Here is a 10,383-nt window from a genome sequence, read left to right on the forward strand (position 1 = left end):
ATGCGCCTTTTATGGGCCCACAAATTTAATTAGAGGGATCGGTCCATACGGCAGCTATATCCAAACCTTGTCCGATCTGAGCCAATTTGAAAAAAGATGTCAAGGAACCTAACACAACTCACCATCCCAAATTTCGGTGAAATAGGACAATAAATGCGCCTTTTAAGGGGCTAAGACCTTAAATCGTGAGACCGGTCTATATGACAGCTATATCCAAATCAGAACCGATCTGAGCCAAATTGAAGGAGGGTGTCGAAGGACCTAACACAACTCACTGTCCCAAATTTCAGCGAAATCGGATAATAAATGCGGCTTTTGTAGGTCTAAGACCCCGAAATCGGCGGATCGATATATATAGGGGTTATATCAAGATATAGTACGATATAGCCCATCTTCGAACTTAAACTGAATATGGACACATAAAGAATCTGTGCAAAGTTTCAGCTCAAAATCTCTATTTTTAAAGACTGTAGCGTGATTTCAACCAACAGACGGGCAGACGGACGGACATGTCTAGATCGTCTGAGATTTTTACGCTGATCAAGAATATATATACTTTATAGGGTCGGAAATGGACATTTCTATGTGTTGGAAACGGAATGACAAAATGAATATACCCCCATCCTTCGGCGGGGTGAATCACGCTACAGTCTTTAAAAATGGTTATATTGAGCTGCAGTTTTGCACAGATTCTTTGTTTGTCCATAATCAGGTTAAGTTCGAAGATGGGCTACATCGGACCATATCTTGATATAGCCCCTATATAGATCGATCCGCCGATTAGGCCCTCAAAAGCCACATTTATTATTATCCGATTTTGCTCAAATTTGGGACAGTGAGTTGTGTTAGGCTTTTCGAAATACTTCTTCAATTGGTCCAGATCGGTCCAGATTTGGATATAGCTGCCATATAGACTGATCTCTCGATTTAAGTTCTTGGGCCCATAAAAGTCACATTTATTGTCCGATTTTACTGAAACTTTGGGCAGTGAGTTGTGTTAGGCCACTCGCCATCTTCTTTCAATTTGGCTAAGATCGGTCCAGAGTTGGATATACCCTGCCATATAAACCGATTTCTCGATTTTTGGTTTTGGGCCCATAAAAGGTGCATTTTTTGTCCGATGTCGCCGAAATTTGGGACAGTGAGTTGTGTTAGGTTTTTCGACATATTTCTTCAATTGGTCCAGATCGGTCCAGATATAGCTGCCATATAGACTGATCTCTCGATTTAAGGTCTTGGGCCCATAAAAGCCACATATATTGTCCGATTTTTCTGACATTTTGGGCAGTGAGTTGTGTTAGGCCACTCGCCATCTTTCTTCAATTTGGCCCAGATCGGTCCAGAGTTGGATATAGGTTCCATATAGACCGATTTCTCGATTTTAGGTTTTGGGCCCATAAAAGGCGCATTTATTGTCCGATGTCGTCGAAATTTGGGACAGTGAGATGTGTTAGGCTCTTCGACAGTTTTCTGCAACTTGGCCCAAATCGGTCCAGATTTGGATATAGCTGCCATATAGACCGATATCTCGATTAAAAGTCTTGGTCCCACAAAAGGCGCATTTATAATCCCATTTCATTGAAATTTGACACAGTGACTTATGTTGGGTTTTTCGACATCCGTGTCGTATGTGTTTCAGATCGGTTTATTTTTAGATATGGGTACTAAAAAGACCAATATTTTGTTATACACATTTGAACAATGACTTGTTGTTATTAGTATTTGGTCCAAATCGGAATATATTTCGATATAGCTGCTATGGGGCGTAAGGAATGGATTTTTCATCGGATTTTGACGAAAGGTGCTTTACATATATACCCGAGGTGGTGGATATCCAAAGTTCGGTCCGGCCGAACTTAACGTCTTATTACTTGTTTTGTGTAAAAAAATTTTTTTTTAAATTCCATTCATTCTATTTGCTACCATTTACTGCTAAAACTATTTTGTTGATTTTCTTTCAATACTCTTAAAGGCTGCTATGGCTTCTCTTGTGGGTAGTGTGCCATACCTGCATCTCGTATTATCTTCTCCAGCAGGATATTAAAGAGATCCACAATAGCCTGGCTGTCTCCCTGTCTGAAATCTCGTTTGGTATTGAACGGTTCAGAGAGGTTCTTTTCTATTTTAACCGACGTGCGTGTATCGGCAAGCGTCATGCTGCAGATTTTATAGCTTCCACATAGAGTTTTAGCAGTTCTTTGGCTCCTTGAAACCGCAATTTTTATTATGGTTATGCCCTCCTTTTGTAGGCGACATTTGTTACGCAATTACCTTAGTTAATCAGCAGCATCATAAAACAAATTCCGCTGGGGTTAACCCCTCCCAATGCTAGCGACATTTGTGAGGTACTATTCCATGCAAAAATTTCTCCCCAAAAGATGTATCGCTCCATGTCACGCCGTTCGGACTCGACTATAAAGAACAGAACCCATATCATTGAGCTTAAACTTGAAATGGACAGCATTCATTGATATGTGAGAAGTTTGCTCCTGTTCATGGGAAAATTTGCAATTGCAATCAGTCGTGTAAACTTCTATATTAAATAGTGTCGCTACACAGCTAGCCGATCACACTCGGCAACAAAAATGAGGTCCTTTATCATTGAGTTTAAAGTAGTATCGGACATCAACTCGTTTATATGAGAGAAGTATCCGCGCCATTCCTTAATGATATGTAAATCACACATATGCCCTTCATCCAATTTTTTGGAGGAAATTTTTAGCAGAATCCAGGGAGGTGGGTTCTCAAGATTTGGCCCGGCCGACTTTACTTTTGCATTATAATATGCCGAAAAAAATTTAATGCGTTATGATCATCTGCTTCAACTGACTACATGATATAATAACTTTCTCTTTCTTAACTTTTTTGCAGGACATCTTCACCACATTGGTCGATGCTCAATGGCGTTGGACGCTGTTGGTTTTTGCCTGCAGTTTTCTCATATCATGGGCCTTCTTTGGTCTCATCTGGTGGACAATAGCCTATGCTCATGGTGATCTGGAATGGATTGACATGCGCGACCATAGGCCAGAACTTATTCAAAATATGACACACACTATGTGTGTGACAGAGGTCCGTTCTTTCATATCAGCATTTTTGTATTCGATTGAAACTCAACACACAATCGGTTATGGTAATCGGTTCGTAACCGAAGAGTGTCCTGAGGCCATATTTACCATATGTCTCCAGTGTATAACGGGTGTATTTATCCAAGCATTTATGGTGGGCATTGTTTTTGCCAAATTGTCGCGACCAAAGAAGAGAGCCCAGACGTTGCTGTTCTCTCGCAATGCTGTGATATGTCATCGAGACGGTTTGCCTTGCCTAATGTTTCGCGTGGGCGATATGCGTAAATCGCACATCATTGAGGCACATGTAAGGGCGCAGCTTATCAGGAAAAAGGTAAGTTTGAAGGGAAAAGAAAATATTAGCAGTTAACTGGAAATAGGAGGAAGCAATTTTGTGTGGGTGTTAAGTGTGCCAGTGTAGACTCAATTGAGTCACCACAGTTGGTGGCTATATCTGAAGGTGGTTTTAATGATATTTGATGGTAATGTCATCATTTGTCATTGAATGAACATCAAATGGGAGTAAATATAGAATTTTAGGCCTTAAATATTTGTTTTTACCAGTTTAATTGGCTATTAAAAAGTTTATGTTTTATATGGCGAAATCGTTCACATAGGAGTAGGAAGATTTAAATATGCCAACCGAATTTCAACAATAAACAGGAAACCCCCAAACTTAAAAATTCTCATATGAAGCCGACCTTATTGAAAAAGGCCAATTAAGCACTTCCAAAATATTTCTAATGCCAAGATTCGTAATTTTTCTCCAAATATTTTTCTATCGAAATTGTTCTATTATACCCACCACCGAAGGATGGGGGTATATCCATTTTGTCATTCCGTTTGCAACACATCGAAATATTCATTTTCGACCCTATAATCAGCGTAAAAATCTAAGACGATCTAGACATGTCGGTCCGTCTGTCCATCTGTCTGTTGAAATCACTCTACGGTCTTTAAAAATAGAGATATTGAGCTGAAACTTTGCGCAGATTCTTTTCTTGTCCATAAGCAGGTTAAGTTCGAAGATGGGCTATATCGGACTATATCTTGATATTGCCCCCATATAGGCCGACTCGCCGATTTATGGTCTTAAGCCAATAAAAGCCACATATATTATCCGGTTTTGCTGAAATTTGGTACAGTGAGTTGTGTTAGGCCCTTCGACATCCTTTGTCAATTTGGCTCAGATCGGTTCAGATTTGGTTATAGCTGCCATACAGACCGATTCTCCGATTTGGGGTCTTAGGCCCATAAAAGCCACATTTATTATCCGATTTTGCTGAAATTTGGGACAGTGAGATGTTTTAGGACCTTCGACATCCCTCGTCAATTTGGCCCAGATCGGTTCAGATATAGCTGCCACATAGACCGATCCTCCGATTTAGCGTCTTAGGACATATTTATTATCCGATTTTGCTGAAATTTGGGATAGTGAATTGTCTAAGACCCTTCCTCATGTTTCTGAAATTTTGCCCTGATCGGATCAGATTTGGATATAGCTGCCATATAGACCGATCTCTCGATTTTAGGTTTTGGGCCCATAAAAGGCGCATTTATTGTCCGATGTCGTCGAAATTCAGGACAGTGAGTTGTGTTAGGACCTTCGACATCCTTCGTCAATTTGGCCCAGATCGGTCCAGGTTTGGATATAACTGCCATAAAGACCGATCTCACGATTTAGGGTCTTGCGGCCATAAAATACGCATTTATTGTCCGATTTCACCAAAATTTGGAACAGTGAGTTGTGTTAGGCCCTTCTACCTCCTTCTTCAATTTGGCCCAGATCGGTTCAGATTTGGATATAGCTGCTATATAGACCGATCTCTCGATTTAAGGTTTTTGTGCCATAAAAGGGGTAATTATTGCCCGATGTCGCCGAAATTTGGGACAGTGAACTAAGTTTAGCCCCTCGATATACTACTGGCACAGATCGCTCCAGATTTGGATATAGCTGCCATATAGACCGATTACTCGATTTAAGGTTTTGGGCCCATAAAAGGCGCATTTATTGTCCGATGTTGCCGAAATTTGGGACAGACAGATAAGTTAAGCCCCTCCACATATTTCTGCAATTTGATCTAGATTGATCAAGATTTTAATGTACCTGTCATATAGATCGATATCTCGATTTAAAGTCTTGGCCCCAAAAAAGGCGCACTTATAATCCGATTTAAATGAAAGTTGACACAGTGACTTATGTTAGGCTTTTCGACATTCGTGTTGTATGTGGTTCAGATCGGGTTATATTTAGATATAGCTACTAAAAAGACCAATATTTTGTTATACACAATTGAACAATGACTTGTTCTTATAATTTTTTGGTTCAAATCGGAACATATTTCGATATAGCTGCTATGGGGCATTAGTTATGCATTTTTCGCCATATTTTGACGAAGGGTGGTTTACATATAAACCCGAGGTGGTGGGTATCCAAAGTTCGGCCCGGCCGAACTTAATGCCATTTTACTTGTGTTTATTATCGGTTTATGGCTCATACAGCTCGTGGTTTATATGACACCAATATACATTCTCAAAGAACTAAAACCTGTATGTTAGGTTGTAGGAGGAAGAAGGTATCTGAGCCAAAATGCAGATAGATATGAAGGGATCTAACGCAACTCACTGTCCCAAATTTCGGCGACATCGGATAATAAATGCGCCTTTTATGGACCCAAAACCTTAAATCGAGAGATCGGTCTATATGGCAGCTCTATCCAAATCTGTACCGATCTGGGCCAAACTAAAGAAGGAGTTTAGTTTGTCACAGTCCCAAATTTCGGTGAAATCGGATAATAAATGCGCATGTTATGGGCCCAAGTTCTTGAATCGAGGGATCGGTCTACATGGCAGCTATATCCAAATCTGGACCGATCGGGGCCAAATTGAAGAAGGATGTCGAGTGGCCTTAAGCAACTCACTGTTTCAAATTTCAGCAAAATCGGATAATAAATATGGCTTTTATGGGCCTAAGACCTTCAATTGGCGGATCGGTCTATATGGGGGCTATATCAAGATATAGTCCGATATAGCCCATCTTCGAACTTAACCTGCCAATGAAGAATCTGTGTCAAGTTTCAGCACAATATCTCAAGTTTTAAAGATTTCAACAGGCAGACGGGAGGACTTGGCTACATAGTTTTAGATTTTTATGGCAATCAGGAATATATTCATTTTTATAGGTCGGAAATGGATATTTCAATGTGTTGCAAACGGAATGACAAAATAAATATGGTGGCTATAAAAATCGGGAGATCCATTCATATAGAAGCAATATCAACGCACAGACCAAATAAAGACAAGGTTAATAAAGTCAGTTGGAAGTCATGAGAGAAATCATTTTACAAAATGTTATCGGATGAAAATTGAGCCCTCTATAGGGCGCAATGTATCTTAAAGGACACATTCAGTGTCATATTGATTATTTTTGTTTAGTTTCGGAAAAAAATTAATTTTCGTGATAGTATTCATCGAAAAATATCAATCGATATTTTGTCAAAAAATTAAATATCGATAGTATCGACAGCGCCTTCGATAGCAGCTTTATCTTGCAGGTGTATAGGGCAAGAGTTGCCTTCCTTGCTCTTTCCAAAATGTTGGATTTAAAGTTGAATTTCCTGTCCAGCAAAACACCCAAGTATTTTGTGCTCTCTGTAAATGGAATATTTTCTCCTCCTAAGGAGACAGGTGCCACTGTAGGTATCTTGTATCTTGAAAATAACTACTTCTGTCTTGCACGGATTTACGCCTAGACCACTTTCGGCAGCCCACTTCGCTGTTGCACATAGAGCTTCCTGAAGTATACTTTTTGGCATGGCATGGACAAACGATTGAGAAAGAAAACTTGGACAGACGTGTATATCCAAGGATCTTTCAGCCGTTTCGTTTGGGGATAGAAGATAAATTAGTTATAAACAGATTTTGCCTTTAAAACCCGAAAGCTGATTTTGATATTAGGCATATGGTTTATGGGGCAAATTTTCTTGGAATTCGTATTAGATTTCGATTTTGATAAGCTATTTTTGGGTTTCTATGGTCCACACATATTGACCCACCCTAATATATAGGTTAGGTTTAAGTGGTAGTCTGCTATCAGACTCACTTAGATGTTTTCGTCCATTGTGATGCCACAGGAACAGGAGAAGTAAGATGGCTTCTATTGTAGTTCCTACCGTTGGATCATCCAGATCGCTTTAAAAATCCCAATAACTTGCGAATGTTCACATCCGCTAAATCAGACAGGTTCTACCCCAATATATAAAGATCTTCCACCTTTACTACTTTAGAAACTGGAAAGTTCTAAACTTGTGAGTTTCTGTTTATAAATCGAAATCGTCCACAGAACATGGCATGTGCCATTCATAATTGACTGGACATTAGATTCAATCAAGCCCATCTTTTTCATGCTTATACTTAGTTTTTTTTACCATTTTGTAATCTTTTGCTTGCAGGTGACGAAAGAAGGTGAAGTACTGCCCTTCTATCAGCAAGAATTAAAAGTGGGTGCTGATGGTGGTGAAGATCGCCTGATGTTCATTTGGCCCACAACAATTGTGCACAAAATAGATAGGCACAGTCCTCTGTATATGTTGTCTGCATCTGATATGCTGAAGGAAAGGTTTGAAGTGGTGTGTATGTTGGGTAAGTTTGACCATTGAATTTTGAGTTAGTTATCCCCCAAGTGGTAATATTTGTTTTCTTCTATTCCAACATAGAGGGTGTTATTGAATCAACGGGCATGACAACGCAAGCCCGTAGCAGTTATTTGCCCACTGAAATTCTATGGGGTCATCGTTTTGTTAATGTTGTATCATTCCGTAAAGAAACCGGAGAATATGAGGTAGATTATACTCTGTTCAATAACACATATGATGTGGAAACACCATTGTGCTCTTCCAAAGAACTGGATGATCTTAAGGAAGAGTATGCCAAAACCAAAAGTGGATTGGGTGAGTTTTTGGAAGTCATATCGCACTAAATTGAAATGATTTTTAATGGCTTATACCATTGTTTTCTAGATCGCGCCCTCTCTGTGGGCCTTCTGAAACACATAAACTCTGTTGCCTCTGTGGATCACATGGATCCTGCCAGCGATGAGTCCTTGGACTCAGGACGCCTACACACTCGCTCAAATTCCATACCCAATGGCACCTTAGCCTCTGAATTGGAACCGCTGAACAATAACACACCCTCATTTACTGTGGGTGGCTCATCTATTCTGCCCTCCATCACCTCCAATTTCCAAAGTATTAACGAAAAAATCAATTCCACAACTGCGAATGGTACCAGCAATAGCACCACAGGCAGCAGTATAAGTCACAGCGCCAGCAACAGCAGCCTGAAGAAGGCCAAGTCAACGCGACGTCTTTCCATAAAACAGGATCAACTTCCAGTGGATTCATTGTGCTGATATTTAAGAAATCTTTTAAATAATGTATATTAGTCTTACTGTATTCCTATCATTTTATTGTTTTGTTTCCTCTTTCTTCCATCCCTACTTGTCTTCCGTTTTGTCCCATGTTTTACTCAAAGAATTTGTGGAGAAATATTTGAAACTAGAAAAATAACCGAAGGGAATTTTAGCATTTCATAAGAGAAGTTTTATATACACAAATATTTTAAGATTGAGTTGTGCTGAAAATAATTTTATGTATGTTCTCTGATAAGACATTAAGGCAAACAAAATAAAATTTTATAAATTGTGATGTTAGTATTTGTAAAACACATATTGGTTTAATCCATTATTGGAATGGAAGAAAAGTTTTATTGTGCAAAACAGCCTTTGACAGCAGAATTAAAATTGCATTGGAAAACATCAATGTAATAGAATGAGAGACTAATTGTGTTATTTTAAGGAAGATTTGAAAAAAGGACAGATTGTTTGTTATATGGAGGAATCATCTACTGAAAGTTCTTTTTTCTAACCTGTAAACCATACAATGTTATTGAATTTCGGAGAGAACACGTAAATTGCTGGCTCTATGTTATTGGATTGGTTTAAACATGAATCGAAAAGCATTCACTAATATGAGATAAGACTTATTTTCTACGCCTTAATGTAATGATCGTTTGAAAGTTTACATTATGCTACAATTATGGATTTTCCTAGTAAAACCTTTCTGATGGTACATCAAACTCTTGTATCCTTTTATTTGGTATACTAGCATCCCTGTGGTCCGCTTCGCCTCCCCTGGGTTTTGATTCCCACTTTTAAGTGTAGGACTTTCAAAAGTCTTGCTAGGCACTCAGTTTATAAGATTATGAAGTTTTGTTATAATGGCGTATAAAAAACCAGAAATCAGAAATAAAGTACCAAATAGTGCGGAAGTACCAAATAGCCCAATATATATTGTCAAGGTATAAATCGCAATTTTGATCGCTTTAGCTCAATTTGTAAAGAAAGTACCATTTTGTATGTTTTAGTACCTATTTTGCACTTTATGGTACCAAAATGTACGAATTTTGGATGGGTCATTTAGGCACCCATTATATATTTCTTAGTTGTACAAAGAAAGTTCCAAATGGTACCAGTTTTCGTACCAAAATGTATGAATTTTTAATAGATCAATTTGTCATCAATCATATATTGGGTTGCCCAAAAAGTAATTGCGGATTTTTTAAAAGAAAGTAAATGCATTTTTAATAAAACTTAGAATGAACTTGAATCAAATATACTTTTTTTACACTTGTTTTTTTTAAAGCAAGCTAAAAGTAGTAGCTGATAACTGACAGAAGAAGAAATGCAATTACAGAGTCACAAGCTGTAAAAAAATTTGTCAACGCCGACTATATGAAAAATCCGCAATTACTTTTTGGGCAACCCAATATTTCTTAGTTGTACCTACATGCTAAATTTCAGACCTCTAGCTTCATCTATAAAGAAAGTACCAAATTTTTGTGTCACAATGTGAGAATGGTGAATAGAACATTTAGCCACCAAATATTCAGACCTCAAGATCTATCTGAACAGAAAGTAGAAAAGTACCAATTTTGCTACTAAAATGAATGAATATATCATTAAGCCTTCCATCATTTATATCTTACATATACCTACATCCCAAATTTCGGACTTAGCTATAGATCATTTATTCATCCATTATTTATTTTTTTTTGTTGCCCCAAATTTCGGACCTCTAGCTCCATACACAAAGAAAGTACCAAATAGTACCAATTTTGGTACCAAAATGCTAGAGTTGTGAAAAAATCATTTTGTTATGGATCACATATTTCTAAGTTTTCCTATTTACCTATTTTGCACTTTTTGGTACCAAAATGTACGAATTTTGGATGGATCATTTAGTCACCCATTATATAA

General features: G+C 38.2%; 1 protein-coding gene across 5 annotated transcripts in view; it reads left to right on the forward strand.

Annotated features, from left to right (window-relative positions):
* Positions 1–8,773, forward strand: part of LOC106081645 (G protein-activated inward rectifier potassium channel 3) — a 294,704-nt gene extending 285,931 nt beyond the window's left edge. For all 5 annotated transcript variants that reach the window (XM_059362670.1, XM_013243758.2, XM_013243762.2 and 2 more), the window contains 4 exons: positions 2,872–3,402; positions 7,520–7,709; positions 7,784–8,017; positions 8,087–8,773. In XM_059362670.1, the coding sequence (XP_059218653.1) occupies positions 2,872–3,402; positions 7,520–7,709; positions 7,784–8,017; positions 8,087–8,478 (1,347 nt within the window). In that variant the 3' untranslated portion in view covers positions 8,479–8,773. The remainder of the gene's footprint in view (positions 1–2,871; positions 3,403–7,519; positions 7,710–7,783; positions 8,018–8,086) is intronic.
* The last annotated feature ends 1,610 nt before the right edge of the window (positions 8,774–10,383 follow it).

Source organism: Stomoxys calcitrans, chromosome 2 (assembly GCF_963082655.1).
Source record: "Stomoxys calcitrans chromosome 2, idStoCalc2.1, whole genome shotgun sequence".
Classification (NCBI taxonomy): domain Eukaryota; kingdom Metazoa; phylum Arthropoda; class Insecta; order Diptera; family Muscidae; genus Stomoxys; species Stomoxys calcitrans.